Below are 20,000 nucleotides of genomic sequence, written 5' to 3'. Positions count from 1 at the left end.
TCGTTTTACGTGTTGCGTGTCGCTATTGGTCAGGGACTCTTTTTAAAGCGCTTTGAGCACGTTTATTTGATTTTGCGCTATATAAAAGCTCAAGTTAAAAAAAAAATATAATACACAGCCTAGTAACTAGCCAACCATAACGAGAGATAGTACGTGATATTCTGTCCAGTATTAAAAGATAAATTTGTTTCGTTACTGCCCACCCGCACGCTTCTTTCCACCCACCTCTTGAACACTTAAGTACTATCTTTAAAGTTTACGTATATCTGTCCATTCGTGAACGGTTTACGATAACAAAGTATCATTTCCCAGCTAGTTTGGCAGCTGTGGCCAGCTTTAGAGTTATAGGGAAATTAATTCTCATTATTTACACGATTGTTTACATTCAGAACACATTTCCTGACTTGGTTGGGGCTTGGGTTATATAAACAGAATAATACCACATGGAGATGTTCAACGGCCGTCTTTTTGGTGTGCAAAACTAAAGATCATAAATTCCTCTTTAAGTCAAGATAATTGTTGTGTTAAAGTTGTGTGCCATGCCCTTACAGAGAGCACGTCAACATAGCATTGCGCATGCGTCTCTCTTATCAACTGAGGAAATCTATCGTTTGGGTAGTGAGATATTACTAATACTTTTGAGAAATCACTTTTCGAAATTTTATTATATTATACATACTTTTATAAAATATGAAAATATAACCAGTAAACTTATTTTGATGAAAAGTTCACAGTGATGTATTGCAAAGAATGAAAAAAAAAAAAAAAATAAGGAATACACCCAAGATTTAGATTACCCGCCGTAAAGTCAGTGACTTCACGGTTCGACATCTCAGACTAAATGATCGCTGAGAAACGATTTACCTGGTGTATCATTGTGAACTGTTTCATCAAAATAAGTTTATTGATTCTATTTTATTGTATAAAAGTATGTACATAATAACATTTTAACAAAACGATAGATTTCCTTAGTTGATAAGAGAGACGCATGCACAATGCTATGTTGACGTTCTCTCTGTAAGGGCATGTTGTGTAAGTGCGATAAACTGCTTCTTTTCATTTTTTATAATGCCCGCGCTCTTAAGTGCACATTGTGTTTTTATAACAAAATTGAGAGTTCAATACAGCAAATAATGCTAAATGTGCATCTTGTGTTTTATGTCTATCGTTGTGTTACAGGCTTGGTAAAAATATATGGTTGTAATCACACCGTAGATGTAATAAAATGCAAATTGGGTATTATTTTGTTTTAATGAACTCTGTATTTTAGCGTAACCGTGCATCGAGCACATTCGAGCATGGTACGAAAGGGAAGAGGGAATTTATCGCACTGACACAATATTAACATCACAACTTGAGCTTTGAGCTTTGACCCTCTGGTCATAAAAATATTCGGGTATGTAAAAGCTTATAACGCACAGGCACAACGATCTTAACTTAAAGAGGAATATATTTTCTTCAGTTTTGCGCGCAAGAAAAGGTTGTTGAACATCGTGTTATATATAGAAGGAACGAAGCTGACGTCACTCAGCTCTTTGTTGGTTGGGTGATTAGTTCTCACTAAATTTTGCCAGACTAATAATGTTTAATGTTGCACATGACTTTGTTTGTTGGTAGGTTTAATCTGGCGGACATAATGTGTGTGTCCTGTATTTCACTTAAACAGATTCTATTATCCAGGTTAACATACCACATGTGTGTATGGTCCGGGTTGTTTAACGCGTTATACTGTCAGAGTTGAAATGTTAAGCAGGTTAATTTTGTTACCAGCCATGACTTGAGATTATTTGAAATCTTATGTAAACAAAAATACATTATACCATGATGTGTTTGACCTCATTACACCGGACCTTGTTTTGAAATTATGAATTCATAATGAAACAAGAGTTACTTTCTTTTTTTTTTTTAAATATAAGCACTAATGGAGCGCCCCCAAAATTTTAGGGTACATAAAGGCTTAAAACGCACATTTAACTATTATACTATCTTGGGGATTAAGTTAAACCCAGAAGAATCTTTTGAACCACCAACGGCCACAATCGGTCCAGTAATAAAGTCTGCGGGGACGCGAATAATAGGTCAGTTGTTTTGGTTTTTAATAATACAATTTATAATATTTATCACGGTGCCGGGTCTAAAATTCATCTCTTAATTCCTACAGTTATAGAAAACATTCTAGACCTATCTAGACCTGAGAGCAGGCACTGGTGTCTGTAGACTTACAAAACACATCATTTGTTTCTTTTTTTTTAACCTCAGGAATGAGAGGCACGCAATGTTTGTCGTCACTTTGCCAGTTTAGGTTTATCTCCATCTTATACACGCGACATTAATTTGTTACATTTTAGGGAGAAAACTCTTTATGTAAATATGCAATCCACATAATATTATTATACCGGCTGGGTACTCATTTAACACATGAGTATTGAGCATTTTCCAAGTGAGACTCGAACTAGGGGCCTACAGATTCAAAGGTGACTTACCATTAAACTTCGAAATAAAATACATTTTAAAAATGGTATTTGTTGTAGTTTGCCTCGTCATTACTCTATGGGCGGCTTGAAAGTAGGGCGTGATAAATGGTTCTTGTAAATGTGATTTCATTGTACTTTATTATTTATGGAAAGGGGTAGAATTCAAAGATTATTTCAAAGCTTTTAACTTGATTCCATTTGTAAAATGTGTGATATTTATTAGAGTTTTAGTTCAAAAACATCAAAGTCACAAATTAGGGAGCAGGCACTGGTGTCTGAGACTTCAATTGACCTAAAATCTGTCTCTTAGGTTGAGGATTTCAATTCAGCGCTACGAACTGACATTTTTGCCAAACCCTAAAATATCAAATATTATCATTCTTTTTGTCAGTGTTGTCTTTGAAGTGCAAGTAAGTGCGCATGAATACAAGCTAACATTTAGCTAGTGTAACGAACGACTGCGCATATCTAAAAACAAAACAAATAACGCGATAAGCAATAGTCCAACATTTCATTTACTGTCCTGTGTGAAATATTGTGACATAAATAAAATCCTGCGACTAACGCATTTTTCTTTCAATTTTATTTTACAATTCACAATAAAAGAAAGACAATATATCTAAAACCGAACGTAAAATCATGTACGGCATTGTAACTAAGAGTACTGAGAGAGCGATTGGCCAGCGAGAATGAAGCCGCGCACGAACCCACTCCTCCTCCTCTTCCTCCTCCTCCTCCTCTTCCTTAAGTATCAAGTCTCATAGTCAAGAGGGGCTAAAATATATAAAGGAAATAAAGCCAAAATCGTTGGTTTGTGTAACAGAAGGCCTTTATTTTTAGATTTTGAGTATGAATGTGGTGTGCAAGTGTTATTATGTCTTGTCTTTAAAAGCGATTTTCCGCGTTTATGAATAATTGACTCTCCTTCCTTCAAATGTGAATGACTTCGGCCATAATCTACTTACAAAATTCAAACTGCATTTTGTCCAGAAATGGTGCCTCTATTCGAGTATGTAATAATATTTGATTCGAATTTTTCTGACATCCGACGAATTCGCCAGAACACCTCACAAATGATTTCATTGGTTGAGCAATTGATTACAACTCACAATTAACTCACAATCGTCTTCTTTTATGACGAATTTCTTTTTTGTTTTGGATAGTATCAGGCTACGTACAGATGGAAGAAATTTACGTGATTTACGCTCTTTGTTATTGTTTTTTAACAGTAAATTTAATTATTTAGTTTCACAAAATTTTACAATTCAGTATATAAACATTTAATGTTAATCATATTTTTTGTTGTTGGCACGCTATATCCGGCGGCTAATATTGTGCATATTTTACGCATATCATCAATAGTATGAGTTTTAAGTTTATTCCAAGGGAAGAAACCCCACAGGATCGAGGAAGTCAGGACGAATGAACGGCATGCCTTTGACATGTCAGTTATCTACCTTAGTTTTTTCTTTATTCATTTTTTGTTATCTTGACGAAGGGGAGAAGGGAGAGTACCATCCCCACCCCTCCTCTCTCTCTTCTCTCTCCTTCTCTCTCTCTCTCTCTCTCTCTCTTCTTCTCTCTCCCTGTGTCTTGTGTGTGTTTGTGTGTGTATGTGTCTTTAAATACAGTTTTGTCTGACACGCTTTATCTCCCTCCTCTTAAAACACTCTCTCTCCATCACACATACGCACACACACACACACACATACACACACATACACACATTTTTTCCTTCCTTCTTTCCTCCCTCTGTCTCCTCTCTCTTTTTGCGAACTTTATCTCTATTTACTATATTTATTTATCTCTGTTCTATTCAATGTCTCGATAAAACTTGTTATTCCGTGCCCCAAACAAAACAATCCATGTGATAATTGCTATAAAACCATATTTACCTAACCTAGCGATGCCCCCCTAAAGAATGTGCAACGATAACGATATTGTGTTATATTTCACACAAGTGTTTTCTACCTGTCTCGTCTTATACCAGCATATTAGGGAATGGCATAGTAAGTAGCGTTTCGTCTCAAGACGGTATCATGTCAGGTCAAAACAGATAAATAAATAAATAGATAATTAATCAAATGGCATAATAAGAGGCTTATCGTCTCAAGACGGTATAATGTCAGGTCAAAACAGATAAATAGATAAATAAATAAATAGATAATTAATCAAATAAATGAAATACATAAAAATAAATACATATATAAAATAATAGATAAATATAAATACATGAAATAGATAAATGAATAAAAGAATAAAATACGAATAAATAAGTAAATAAATAGATAAGTAGATAAATATAAATATATAAAATAGATTTTCAAATAAAAGAAAAATAAATAAATAGATAAGATCCCTCTCTCTATTCACCCTGGAGGGGAAAGTTTGCCTTTAGGGTCTACCAAAGTGAGACGCAGGCGTCAGTTGCAATGCAGTGCCACAAAGTGAGCTATGGTGAGATGATTTGCTCAAGGTCACGCAACGAAGTGGGGAGTTGAACTCGGCATCTTTTGGATATGAAGCAAAGACAATACGCTGAGTTACGTTGATCTGTGAAGCCGAAAAGTGAATCTAAAAATAAAAAAAATAGTAAAAATGAGGTTTTATATAGCGCAACATCCACTAAACGTGCTCAAAGCACTTTACACGGGGTATCTGACCAATAGCAACACGTAACATGTTGAACGAGACGTGATGCCTGTTAGGCGATGTTACTATTATTGACGGCCAGGTACTCATTTTATACCAAAGTATGGTGAGAGATTGTGAGTAAAGAGCCTTTTCCAAGGACTCAACTATGCGCCGAGCGCGGCTTGAACCCAGGACCTTCCGATCCGAAAGCGAGTGTCATACCACAAGACGACATAGCCGCACAAGATAAAGATAAAATGAGCAATATTTTGAAGGTTAAGTCTTTGGAAACAATTTTCAGCCATCAATAAATCACATCAAATTGAGAAGTAGGCAGGGAACAAAAGTGTGATGTCAAAATATCTGGCTCCCATCTCATTGGAAGTGTAATGCCACTCTTCTGGAGTACTGAATACACACCATGTGAAAAGGATCTTCTAGTTCCAGAATGAAACCATCTTATTTTTAAATCTAAATAAATGCTGGTTGTCAATAAAGATTATCTATCCTCGCTCTTTTACGTCCCGTAATCCTTAGAATCTGCCTATACATCCTGCTACTAAAATAGTTATGTCATCTTATCATTCTATATTTAACCTATTCATTGCTAGTAATCCGAAGGACTGGTTACATAACACTTCCAAAGATTTTGGAACCAGAAAGGTAGAAGGTGTGACGTCACGACTTTTCTTGCCTATTAGGGGTCGGTAGGCATATAGGGCTACATCTTTTCCAGATCTTTATCAATAAAACATTATAGATTAGAATGAAATTGATGTCACTCAGCTTTTTGTTATTATTTTTAGCCAGCCATTTTTATGAGTAGTTCTCATTAAATCGTATTAATCAGACTATAAACATTTAAAGTTACACATAGATTTGTGTGTTGTTACGCAATATCTGGGTAGGACTGTTATGAGTTTTTTCAAGTAAACGCATAGCATCAATTTACTGAACTCTCGGTCTCATATATTTGACTCTGAGATCAGTCTACAGAATCTAAACCAACCCGACATAAAACCGTTTTGAGACGGCGGGTCACAGAAATTTGATACCAGTTTATCCACGTATACGTTTGTTTTGTTTTGAGCTTTTGGTGGCGATAATTCTTTTACATTGATTAGAACGCGTGTCTTGTTATCTAAATCAAATTTAGAAGAAAAAAAATGTTTTGGGTAAAAGCTTACAATAACAAATTTACATATCAATTTCTGAATTTGAGAAGTTTGGCTTAGACGGTATAAACAGTATACGTTGTAGAAATATAAACAAACAAAAAGAGTTTTGACACATTCTGTGTTTAAACACTTTTAGAGTGGGCTTTGGTTCTTTTTGGATATAATTTTGTTTAGTGATATGACACTTGCCTCCGGATCGGAAAGTCCTGGTTTCGAGTCCCGCTCTGAGCGGTGCATAGTTGATTCCTTTTAAAAGGCTCTTTTCTCACATTCTTTATCCGTACTCGACTGTGAACTGAGTACATGGCCGGAAACAGCATTGTTTCTGTCTGGAAAAAAATTGTTATTTAGCCTAACAGTTTAAGTATTGCTGTCGGCTAGGGATGCCTTACAAAGCGCTTTGAGCACGTTTAGCGGATATTGCACAATATAAATGTTCATTAACATCATGGCTTATTTCTTCTGGATGTAGCCTCCGCAACTGCCAACCGAAACAAGCTTCTGCCTGCGCCATCCTTCCACATTCAGTCACTGGCTTATTCATCCATGCGCTGATGTCTTGTGACCATCTTCTTCTTGGTCTCCCTCTCCCTCTTTTACCCTCAACAATACCACCTAGAAACATTTTTTTTCAAGGGTGGCATGTCTCTTGGTATTTCCAAAAAGGCACGTTTTAGTTTCTGTATCATCTTGATGGGATATGGCTCCCAAATGTCCAGGACTATTTCACATTTTGGTTAGTTTCCTTTGCTGTCCAGAGAATGCGCAGACATGCTCACGTTTTTATTTTGTCGTATATTCTGTTCTCTTATTTTTGATCTATCGTCTCAATATTCAATTCACTGACGAAATAGTCCCAACTTTTGGGTAACTTCTGTGGTGTAATGGTAGCACAGCATATCTGACCGGTAATCAGGATGTCTGAGTTTCGTTCCCTACTCGGAGCAGGCTGTTTGTTTTGTTGTTGTTTTCTTGGCTTTTTAGACCATAGGAGCAAAATTGGAATCGAGCAAATAATGCTAAGTAAAACCCCCCAAACTGCAGGGAAGGAGAGGAATATAATGGAAGCGAAAACTTATCTTAAACGCTTGGAATTCCAGAACAAAATAAACGAACATGCTGGTGTTAAGGGAATGTATCCAATCCTTTCTAATGCTCAGTCGAGCACTATGCCATTATCTCCCCTTATCGTTGGCAAAGTCGAGACGCCGATTGAAATTAAAGTCACTTTCGTGGTAAACGGTATCTTGGGAGAGTCTTTCCTTGCTAATGTGTTAGTAAGTAAAACATGGTAAAATAATGACGGTACTAAAATATAATGATATAGATGTGACCTTGTCATCGTAAATCATCCCATTGCCGTCAAACACCCGTCGTTACTAAAATACTCAACTGTCAAAACAAATACCCGTGTAGTTCGTAAAATAATTAGATTGGCGCCAACGGCTTTAGAAGGGAAAGAGCCACACCCACACATACCCCCACCCGTTCCTTTACAGTACCTCAGTCCAGTATATTTTAGCGGAAACAACCATTAAGAATCGTTCTTTATTATTTATCAGATTGATCTATTTAAAAGCCAAATACTCCTCATTTGATATATCTAGGCCTACACTTGTATTTTGTGAGGTAATATGTAATTAACTAGTCTTGAAAAAAAAACAAGCTTGATCTTGAGCTTTGAGATTTTATATAGCCCAGTATCCATAGAAACGAGTTCAATGCGCAATTCTTCTGTCTCTGTCTCTGTCTCTCTCTCTCTCTCTCTCTCTCTCTCTCTCTCTCTCTCTCTCTCTCTCTCTCTCTCTCTCTCTCTCTCTCCTCTCTCTCTCTCTCTCTATATATATATATATATATATATATATATATATATATATATATATATATGTATATATAATGTAAATTTTCACTCACATTTTTTTTGGCCGAGACGACTCGTTTCTGTTTTTTTACACTTCTTCAGTCGGCGTAATCCATTGTAATGTCCGTAGAAAACTCCAAACTAAAGTTGTTTCGCTGTGTAGTGGTGATTAGTTTTGATGTGTATTGTGATGTGCTCTCATGTTTATATTACATATATCTTTATCAATCTATCTATTTATCTATTTATCTATCTATCTCTCTATCTGTCTATCTTTCTTTCTTTCTATCGATCAAGCTATCTATCCATCTTTCTGTTTATCTATATCGGAAACTTTTATTGTCAGTTTGTATGTTTCTCTGTTCCTTTAAATCTCGTTTTCCCTCTCCCGCTCTCCCTCCCTTCCCCCCCTCTCTCTCTCTCTCTCTCTCTCTCTCTTTATCTCTATCTCTCCCCCTATCTTTCTCTCTTTAAAAAGAACTAGTTTAATCATCTTGTCTATTTCTATGATATGAAACAATGGAACTCACACCTATATCATCATAACTTCCTACTCCGTGCGGCTATATGGTCTAGTGGTATGACACGCGCTTTCGCATCGGAAGATCCTGGGTTCGAGCCTCGCTCGGCGCATATTTGAGTCCTTGGAGAAGGCTCTTTACTCACATTCTCTCACCGTACTCAGGTGTAAAATGAGTACCTGGCCGTTAACAGCGTTGTCTCTGTCCGAAAAAAATGTAATCTCGCCTAACAGGCGTCATGTCCCGTCCTACATGTTACATGTTGCTGCTGGCCAGGGCCCCTTGTAAAGCGCTTTGAGCACGTTTTTTGGATATTGCCCTATATAAAAGCTCAATTAAAACTTTTTTTTTTACTTCCAGGGCCTTACAAGGTGAGAGGAACACAATCCACAAGAACCTGACAGCCTGTTTGTTTGTGTCAGAGTTACTGTTCGTGGCAGGGGTCACTCATACCGAACCTAAGGTCAGTCGGGATTTTATTTTTATTTTTCAAAGTGATCTATAAACGATTTCAATGTAATGTGTAATGAACAATCTAAATGGAAAATGGTTGTCATTATTTTCTCTTCTTTTACACGAATTAAGATAAATATTAACATTATTAATATAGCCCATTTCCTGGAATTTACAATGCTCAACGTGTTTCACAGTGTTTCAGTTATCCCCCAGCAGGTCGTATTCAACCATAGCTTCATCATACAGTATCAATCGCTTGTTAGGAGTCCTTTTTGTTCTTACAATTTCCGTCAATGACGGTAGCCAGGCACTCATTTACAACCGAGTCGAGTGTGGTAATTTGAATAGAGTGCCTCTCCAAGGACACAGCATCGGGACCAGAATATTTCACGACCCTCGTGTCACCACTCCGGCCACTGACCACGCTTAACAAGGCTTGACTTTTGTGACAAGACGAGTCACCGTATCATTGAGCGACCGAGTCACACAGAATGTATAATTTACCTGGATCTACCAAATATTAGCTATATAGAATGAATACGTAAGCATTAAATTATATCTCAACAACCCGCAATGTACTTCATGCCTAGTCGCCTACAAATGTGACCCACCGTTTAAAAACGGTCTTATGTCGGGGTTGACTCGGAAGTTGAAATGAAACTTTACAGTCAGAATGATCAGAATTAGGTTATTAAGGTCTTTTACGAAGTAAGAAATTGTATTTGTTCTCCATCGTAAAGTGTAGAAATTAACCACAATTTTCATATTTGTGCTAAATATTCAATTTCCTGCGCATAGCTCATCTGGACATAACACCGCTTTGAGAAGGTGGGTAACATATATGTCCAATTGTCTCAAAATTATCTTCGGATGAACTTAAAACTGACTATTCAATTTGAGCTTGATTGATAAAATCTAAGTTTTTTTTTTTTTAATTAGTATTTCAGACCCATTAGACCTATGGAGCCAGGATTTATAATAATATATAATAATAATAATAATAATAATAATAATATAATAATAATAATAATAATAATAATAATAATAATAATAATAATAATATTTAATAATAATAATAATAATAATAATAATAATAATAATAATAATAATAATAATAAAATAATAATAATAATAATAATATAATAATAAATAATAATAATAATAATAATAATAATAATAATAAATAATAATAATAAATAATAATAATAATAATAATAAGAAGAAGAAGAAGAAGAAGAAGAAGAAGAAGAAGAAGAAGAAGAAGAAAAGAACAGAAAGAAGAACAAGAAGAAGAACAAGAACAAGAACAAGAATAGATTCCTTTTATTCATACCAATGGAGAAACTTTTCTTTAGGATCTATTCCAAGGGAAGACTGGAATAACCCGGTCTCAATAGCGTAAAACGGACAACAGCAATTGCTTGCTACCCTTTGGGTAAGGCGTTCGTGTTTCTTAAAGTACTTTCCGCCAAATCTAAAAGACACAGCTACCCATTCACTGTTGGATGGACAGGGGACCAGAAAAAAACAATTCTAGACTTTATCCGAAATCGATCTCGCTCCATTTGCGTCCCTTTGCGTGTGAAGCGAATACTCAACCAACTGACCCATTGGGAATCTAAGTATAAATAAAAGCTTCCATTTAGGAGAGTTAGTTTTGTTTCTTAAAATCAAAATATTGATAAATTGAGTTTACAGATTCCAGTCCTTTTAAAGAATAGCTCAATTTACCGTCCAGTTTATTCCGTCATATTAATAATATGTATCATTTTGATATGGAGGGTCACATTCTCCACAGAACAGTACATTCCAACAAAACAGCAGTAACTCTAACGCAATATTTTACAAAACAACACTGTACATTCACAAGACATTATCATTGCAGTAAGTACACAATTCCTACACACAGAACCAACACATATAAAAAATAAAGAGTAGGCATCAAGCAATGGATTCAAAAATCTGCAGTATGGGACATCACAATTTTCAGATAAGACATTGAACTTAAATCAATAAGCAATAATAAGAGAAGTGCCTACTAATTGTATAAATTGCAGTTGGAAATCGCCTTTTGCAGATAGATTGAAATCTTAATCATTTATTAGCATACTGTTCTTTGCGTTTGCATTTTTTCTATGTGCCTTCATTGATATTTGAGTGGAAACATCATCTTCATTTGGTTCTAAGTCTTTTACGATTCCGTCTTGTCTGTTTTTACCTCATGATATGTTTCCTAGATCATGTCTAAGGATAAAAAATTGGAGTTGACATCGACCGTCCGTTTACCATAATTATATCGAACCCCTATTATAACTTTTAAGGGAAACCCCCATTGTACTTCATCATAATTCATAGCTGAAATATTAACCTTTGTAACACAAACCCCCTTAGGATTTCAGGAAATAATATTTTCCACTGCAAGCATTCGGTTTTACTAAAAATAGATTTTGACGGGTAATGATAAGTTTACCACAGGTAAAATCATGAACTTCGATTCGTCCCTTGGAGTAAAAAGAGGATATTTTGATGAGAAATAACACAGTTGAGGTCATTGGAGGGGTATGATAATAACAGTATTTGTGAACTCCTGTGTTTAAAATATCGCACTCGTTCTTAACGCGCGCTCTCAAGGTCGCGCACTGGTCGTGCAGGGGCATTTGGAACTTTTTGAAATTGCAAACGTAGGCAAGAATTTTAATATTTCAACATTTGTCAGACATTGCCTTGCCTTGTACATTTCAAATGCCAACCATGCTTCAATATAAATTAAAAATTTTTGAAAATACGCCCTTTCGCAACGCCATTATAAGATCCCGTTGCCTAGGCATTCTATGAAGGAGTATAGATTCATCAAACAGGATGTCTGATGTCAACACGAATCATCCATGTCGTCCAAGTGAGCAAATCGGGGGTTAATAATATTGCCAAGGAAAAAAAAAGAAAGTGCCGGATCACAATGCAATGCCTTCAACCACTTGGCCACTTCGCCCCCCTTTAGTTTTCACTCACTTCAATTTGCTCTATAGTAATTGATATAAAAAGAGGTAAAGCATACTTCAACATGTCCTTCAGGCGGTTTTATGTTTTGTTAAGCGGTCAGTAAAAATTACTTGCTACTCAATGATAGGAAGCTAGTCTGTGGCAAAGTATTTTCCGTCTGATCTAACAGACCCAGCTCCTAGCTCACCGCTAGATGGGCGTCATATTGGCGTCAGAAAAGAAATTTGTCTGCATCTGGGATCGATACCGTGGGATTTCACTGCAGTTTCAAGATAGTCTCAGATCATCAACATATCAAGGGCACAGATTTTAATCAGAGACGAATATAGCTAGAAATAGAAAATAATAAAAATGTCTGCTGGGCAAAACATCCTTGAATACCAATAATTCAACTAGTAATAACACCTGTCAGAATGGTGTTTGTAAGTACCTGCCAACCTCACAGGTAGCAGGGGTAGTCTCTCCATCTATCCATTCTTCCATCCATCCATCCATCTATCCATTCGTCCATCCATGTATCCATCGTTCATTCAGCTATCAATCCGTCCATCCATCTATCCAGCGGTCCGTCAATCTATCCATCCGTCTATTCATCCATCAATCCATATATCCATCAGTCCATCTATCCACGGAATTGGATTCAATAGTCTGATTTCCCGTCGCCCATTATAAACGACGGCCATCTTGGTTCTAAACAAAGAAAATCGGCACTTTTTATTATTCATGCAGGCTAGAACTTTTCATATATCTTGTGATCAGAATGTGTAAAAGTTTTTTTCCTCTGGATACGCTTTTATGCTCGTCGGAAAAATATTTCATCAGGGCGTCCGCCATTGTTCCGATAGTTTAGAACCAGTTACTAAGTTACCATGCGTCATTAGGAGGGAAGTGACGTTGCGACTGTTGAAGCGTATTGACGTCACCCAAACTTGTTGTTGTTGTTATTAGCCAGCCATTTTTATGAGTAGTTTTCACTAGATTGTACCAAGCAGATTATACCGTGGCCTTCGTAAAGTTATGGCCTGAAACTGACCAAAAAATGACCTCAAAATGCCAGTCTTTTGCCACAAAAGAAAACAAACCGTGAGTTGTATTCAATAGTTCAACCAATGAAATAACTTGTTTCCATGAGCTCTACTAACGACAACTCACTAGGCGATGCAAAAACCAGATAATGAAGTCATACTGCCAGTCCTTTTGGATTTCAGTATCAGGCTATAGATAGAATGCAGATGACGTCACTCAGGCCTTTGTTATTGTTTTTGCCATCCGCGTTTGTGAGTTGTTCTCACTAAACTGTATTAACCAGACTATAAAAGTTCATGGTTACACATAGTTGTGTGTGTTGGTCCGTTATACTACCGGATGGCAATGTTATGAGCTTCTTAGCCAAGTGCATACTATCTATAACTTAATGATGGCTACGATTATAGATAGAATGCGCTTGGCCAAGGAGTTCATAACATTGCCATCCGGAAGTATAACGGACCAACACACAAACTCTGTGTAACCATGAACTTTTATAGTCTGGTTAATACAGTTTAGTGAGAACAACTCACAAACGCGGATGGCAAAAACAATAACAAAGGCCTGAGTGACGTCATCTTCGAACTATCTATACACGGTCAAGGTTGCACACTGTTTTGTGTGTAGGTACGTTATATCCGACCGGTGGAATGTTGTGAGTAAATTACTATATCATCAACATTATGATTGATTTTTTTCCATATTATTCATGTACTCTAATCATGTTTATGGTTGATAGATTGTAATCTCTGATCTTTAATTGTGTTCCCATGTCATTTCCCAGGTGTCCCAGTGATAGTAGTTGGTGTGTCGTGTATTGTCTACTTCCCTGGTTACGGCACACAAGAATTGTAAGTAACCATCTTCTCGAGTCTCACTTACTTTCTTATGTATTTACTTACTTACTTATTTACTAACTTATTTACTTAATAACAACTAATTTGCTTTCTTTATGGTACGTAGGGCAAAAACAAAGGTCCTCCACTTTGGTCTGTTATTGACAAAATGAAAAAAAAATGTTGCGTTAAGTTTGGCTTTAAGATGAGATCTATATATTAAACCCGAGCCTAGGCACCTGCCGGAGAGGAATTAGGAAAACGATAATAGAGATGAGAAAGATAGGAACACACACACACACACACACACACACACACACATATATATATATATATATATATATATTATTATTATTATGACTTGACTCATTGCCGTCCACCTCCAAATCAACCTACTGGGAGGCCTCGGCAGCTTCTCTAATTCTATTGACCAATTTCCTCCATTGGACCTTAGATCTTGATGGTTCTCGATGCCCTTCAAGTTCAAGTCCCTGTTTAAAATTGTGTGAATGTTTGTTTATACCTGATTGTGTGAAGTATGCTCCCATGGCTTTGTTTGCTGAAATATTGTTGTCTCTTCTAAGTACGTGAGAGAGATGGGTAGAAAAATATAGAAAGAAAGAAAAAGGGAATAAGGGAGAAAGATTGAGAGATAGAGAGAGAAAGAAAAAAAAAAAAAAAAGAGAGAGAGAGAGAGAGAGAGAGAGAGAGAGAGAGAGAGAGAGAGAGAGAGAGAGAGAGATCGTTAAACTGATAAAGAACATAATTAAGATTCCAAGTTGTATTCACCTGTTCTATCGTGCTCTGAAAAAACGCAAATTCAAAATTTAGACCAGAAAACTCGTCCTTCAAATATCGATTGATTACAAAAAACTCTCAAACCTAGGACTTCGCGGGGCACCAGGTTTGAGAGATTGTTCCAAGACGAGGGTCAATTCAGTCGCCCGATAATTGAAGGACGAATTTTATGGCTACAACTTTAAATACATGCCTTTCTTTTTAATATGGCAGTGTTATCGATAAACTTTTTGATATATGTTCTACCTGTCCATCTCCAGCTGTTGGCTAACGACTGACCGATACTTTATCTGGGCATTTGCTGGACCCGTGGCTCTCATTTTATTGGTATGTATAGGTGATAAACATAATATATTATTAATGCCTCGCTTCGAGTTACAATACCCACCTATTCTGTTCGCGTTTATAGTCAGATGTATTTAAGTGAGAACTATTGACCTAATTGGCGATCTAAAATATTAGCAAATCGCAAAGTGACGTCATCTTCATTCATTATATGGAATGAATAGATAGTGGAATAACGGTTGTCAAAAAGAGTTTTAAAAAAGAATTCGGATTTTTTCGAGAATATAAGACTTAACATTTAAAGATAGATAGATAGATAGATAGATAGATAGATAGAGAGAGAGAGAGAGAGAGAGAGAGAGAGAGAGAGAGGGGGGGGGAGGGAGAAAGAAGGAAAGAAAAATAGATAAAGGATAAAATATCAGCCTGACATGATAATGATAGAACCGATTGTGCAGGAATTGCTTGAGAAAGCCATGGAAAGGCCAGAATGGAAAGATATTCTGCGATCTGTTACACTGTATCCCTCAAAAACAACCCATCCATGTTAATCAGTGAGTTTGTGAGTGAAATAGACTCACCTGAAAAGGTGTTTAAGAAGCAGTGCCAGACAAAGCAGAAAGAATAATGCCCCCCAAAAAATTAAATCATCAAACTCACCCTCTCCCCCCCCCCCCCCCCCCCCTTAAAAAAAACAAAACAAAAAAAAACCGAAGAACAATAGCAAAAAAATACAATTTAAAAACCTTCCAAAATGTTTTGAAGATGTTTATCTTGTAAATTTATTTCTGCTTTGTCTTGCACTTTCATGCACACTTCTTCAGTTTGTTCTTTTTTACCTTACTCCAATGCCTGCTCCTTAATATGTCAGCGAAAATTGGACTGAATAAAGTTGACGTCACTCAGCTATTTGTACTATTGTCAGACCGTCTTTTGGGCCTTTAGTTTACACTAAATTCAGACTATAATCAGTTTGCTCATAGTTTTTTTTTATGTCGGTTCTCTCCATTTAGCAGACAAGTATTGTGCGTATATTACTTGAACACATATTATTATTATTATTATTATTATCAATACTCTTGTAGGTTTTAACAAGCAATTATTAATTATCTCTTCCTAGAATCGCAAGAAATAATACGGCTTGAAATGTTGTATATAGATTCATGTTTTCATCCAGGTGAATGCCATTTTCCTGACCTACGCCATGACCACGGTATGTCGCCATTCGGACTATGTGTTCAACGCCAAGGACCGCGGCGCAGGGAGTCCGATCAGGTTGGTATGATAATCACGTGATGATGACGATGATAACGTTGATGTTAATTTTTTTAAATAATTATTTTTTCCCTTTATTTCCTTTACAACTCTGTCTGACAATGTCACATTGGCGCTTTTCCTGATTTTGGCCTTTCATCTCTATTTGCTCCCTAATTTGACACTTTGATATTTTGCTCTTTGCTCTCCTAATCAACTAAACTCACCCTCCATAGGCAGTTTTTATTTCCTTTTTCAAAAGCCTTTCGGGAAATTCTTACCCTGCACTAAAGCATTCATTACCCTGGGGTCTCTTACAACCAAATCGATCATCTCTCCTACTCCTAGCTACTCACACACTTTATCCGATTCACTGACACAAACACATACTCTCACACACACACACACATACTCACATACCCATACACACACACCACCACCACCACCACTACCACCACCACCAATACATACAAATGCCCAATCTTCCTCTTCCCCCCTGCCCCCCCCCCCCCCCTTCACTCTCTCACTATTTCTATATATCTCCAATTATATATCTTTCTCTTAATCTCATTGTTTAAATGTAATTAAAAAGTGGCTTTCCAAATCTCCTTAACTCCATTTATCCCATTTGAGATATTGAGGATTATTTCCCTTTTAATATCTCATTCAGTCTATTATTAATGTTATAATATTTAAACTTCAAATTCACACAAATCTAGAGAAATTCATGTGTCAATTGACTCTTAAAATAAAGTTTATATTTTAATTTATGCCATGTATAGAAAATCTCAAAAAGTAGAAAAATCGACTTTACAAATTTTGGAAAACCAGCTTTCAATGGGCATGATCTATATTAACTTTCCATGTGCTCAAGGTCATTGGTCACATTGCAAAATGTTCTCAAAGTGACCCACTTAGTGAAAAGTGTTCACAGCTTTTTAAATATCTAACATCACGATAGGTCATTTTATTCAGCTTGACACATGGGTATGTTTACAACGTTCATAAACAAAGCATCGTGTTTACATTTGTTAAGATATATCCAATCGTTGGACAGTAACAAATCATGTGATTGATGACCTGGTTGGACGAAAACATGAATATAGATCGCTCCCATTCTTTTTCTCATCATTTTCCTTCCGTGTTTTGTCCAAAACGTCGTGTTTATTCAGTATTGCTGCTATTTATGTTTGAGTCAGATTTACTCTGAAAATTTAAAGAAGTGACTTTTAAAACCTGCTATCGATTTTAAACATGCAAGAAAACTGCAAATTGTTGTCATTTATCTAGTGACTTAACCCATTGTTTCTCAATGCGCCTGATTGCGCCCACTAAAATCCAACATCGTGCTTCTCAATGAGCCCAGATGCGCCCGCTAAGGCTATGGACCAGGTTCAGGGTTTTTAAGCTCATTTAAGGAAGGAGAACACCTTTGGTGGGTCTTTAGCCAGTATCCCAGAAGTAAAAGCAAAAGCAGCAGTTGATCGTTTCAAAAAAAAAAAATGCGATTGCAAGCTGAACTATCATTTTTTGAAGTGAGATAAAAAAAAAATTTCCACTCAAATCTACCTGAAGCTTGAAAGATGGCATTTGATCTTTTAAAATTCTTTGGTCTTTGAAAGTGCTTTAGACAGAAACTGCCGCCGATAATGTTGATTCAGGTGGCAAGATTTCACAAATATAATATATATTTTAAAAAAAATGAAAATACAATTAATCAAACAGTCAAAATGGAATTTTAATATCTTTTTTTTTTACTTTATTAATTTTGTTTCAAATGTCTACTTGTCACAAATATGCATTTGATATATCAAATTAATGGGGATTCAGTTATTTATTTGAAAATATCGTTTTAATTAAGGTTTCACCAATGGTGCGGGCACAGCAAATATTTTTGTGAAATGCCAGTTTTTCATAAGTTATTTACATTGGCTTAGTAGTTTTGGGGTAAAAGGGATAAATTTTCTAGAAAAGCAATAGGTTTAAGAGGAACATACTTGTCTTTTTTGTCACCATTTTGTGCGGCTATGTGGTCTTGTGGTATGACATTTGCTTTCGGATTGGAAGGTCCTGGGTTGGAACCTCGCTCGATGCATAGTTGAGTCCTCGGAAAAGACTCTTTACTCACAATCTCTCACCGTGCCCGGGTGTAAAATGAGTACCTGGTCGTTAAAAGCGCTGTCTCTGTCAAAAAAATTGTAATATCGCCTTACAGACGTTATGTCTTTTTCTATAATATGTTATGTTTTGCTGTTGGTCAGGGACCGACCCTTTATAAACCGCTTTGAGGACGTTTAGTGGATGTTACTCGATATAAAAGGTCAACTTTGGATAATATATGAGTGTTTTGAACATTATTATTTTCACCGGTGACTTTAAGGTATCCAATCCATTGCTTGAGAGTGTTAAGGGGCATCGTGGTCCAGTGGTACGGTCTTTGCTTCTTACCCGAAAGGTACCGAATTGGAATACCCGTTGAGCAGTGTCGTCTTCAGCAAGTCACCTCGCCTTAACTCAGTTTGAGACGCTGCCCTGAGGCTGACGCCTGGCTTATTCCAACCTCTCCCTGGAAAAGACCCTAAAACAAATTTCCCCTTACCGGGAATTTGATTTATTTAACTCACTTTCTGCCAGGCAGGTTTTCAAAGTCTCCTACTCGAAAATGTAGGTTAGATTGAGTTGACTTGCTTTAATCAGGACAATGCATGGACTGTCTGTGCGGACAATAAACAAACATTTCTCAATTCTGATTATTTTAACATCAACTAGACTTTTCCTACTCTAGTACAACCTAACATAACGATTCTAAGCTGCGACAAGCTGTGGACTGTAAAAAAAACAGTTAAGCACAAATGAATATAACAGCTTCCAAAAAAAAAAAAAAAACAACAACAACAACAAAAAACAAAAAAAAAAACAAATACGGAACGCTTCAAAACCTATCTTCGGCCAACAAAAATAACCCCAATAAAAACATTACTTTTAAAAAATCAGATCGACGACTAAATATTTCGTACGTCCTGTCGGTTGAAGACAATTCTTGGAATGGCATTTTTGAGGCGGCAGGGCACATTTACGTTCTATATTTTTTTTTCATGAATTCCATCCTTTCAGGTCTTGGATCCAAGGAGCCTTGGCACTGGAAGTTCTTCTTGGTCTCACATGGATATTTGGTTACTTCTTGCTGAACGAGAACACACTAGCCTTGGCCTATATATTCACCATACTTAACAGTCTACAGGGGGTGTTCATCTTTATATTCCATTGCGGTCTCAACAAAAAGGTAATGGTACATGATAGTCAATAATTTATATACAGATTTTTTCCAAGCCTCTGTGCGTTTTAACAATAAGTCAAACTAAAAGAATATATTGAAAATATGGGATATCTGCACATATTACGATTAGATAAAAGGAACAAAAACTATTTCGGAATTACATGCTGTTTGCACACGTACACAAGCACATTACACACGTAATACACACACATACATAAACACATTAACACAAAAAGGCACGTAGACTCACACGTACACACATAAATACTTACATACACACATATAAAACACAAATAAAATACACACATACACGTGCACTCAAATAAAAAACACACATACACATATTTACATTACACACATAAATGATGCACGTACAAACTCACTCATACACACAATCTCT

At 36.3% G+C, this 20,000-nt stretch overlaps 1 protein-coding gene across 1 annotated transcript in view; it reads left to right on the top strand.

Moving 5' to 3' along the window:
- The window catches only part of LOC144962874 (adhesion G protein-coupled receptor L3-like), an 80,609-nt gene that overhangs the window by 58,030 nt on the left and 2,579 nt on the right, over nt 1–20,000 (top strand). Inside the window, exons 16-22 of the mRNA XM_078896238.1 lie at nt 9,029–9,131; nt 9,279–9,459; nt 11,230–11,330; nt 13,925–14,001; nt 15,045–15,111; nt 16,247–16,344; nt 19,438–19,606. Of these exons, the coding sequence (XP_078752364.1) occupies nt 9,029–9,131; nt 9,279–9,459; nt 11,230–11,330; nt 13,925–14,001; nt 15,045–15,111; nt 16,247–16,344; nt 19,438–19,606 (796 nt within the window). The remainder of the gene's footprint in view (nt 1–9,028; nt 9,132–9,278; nt 9,460–11,229; nt 11,331–13,924; nt 14,002–15,044; nt 15,112–16,246; nt 16,345–19,437; nt 19,607–20,000) is intronic.

Source organism: Berghia stephanieae, chromosome 1 (genome assembly GCF_034508935.2).
Source record: "Berghia stephanieae isolate SIO BIC M18660-M18661 chromosome 1, UCSD_Bste_1.3, whole genome shotgun sequence".
NCBI lineage: Eukaryota > Metazoa > Mollusca > Gastropoda > Nudibranchia > Aeolidiidae > Berghia > Berghia stephanieae.
The sequence above is the reverse complement of the archived record's forward strand: the minus strand, read 5'-3'. Positions and strand labels throughout refer to the sequence as shown.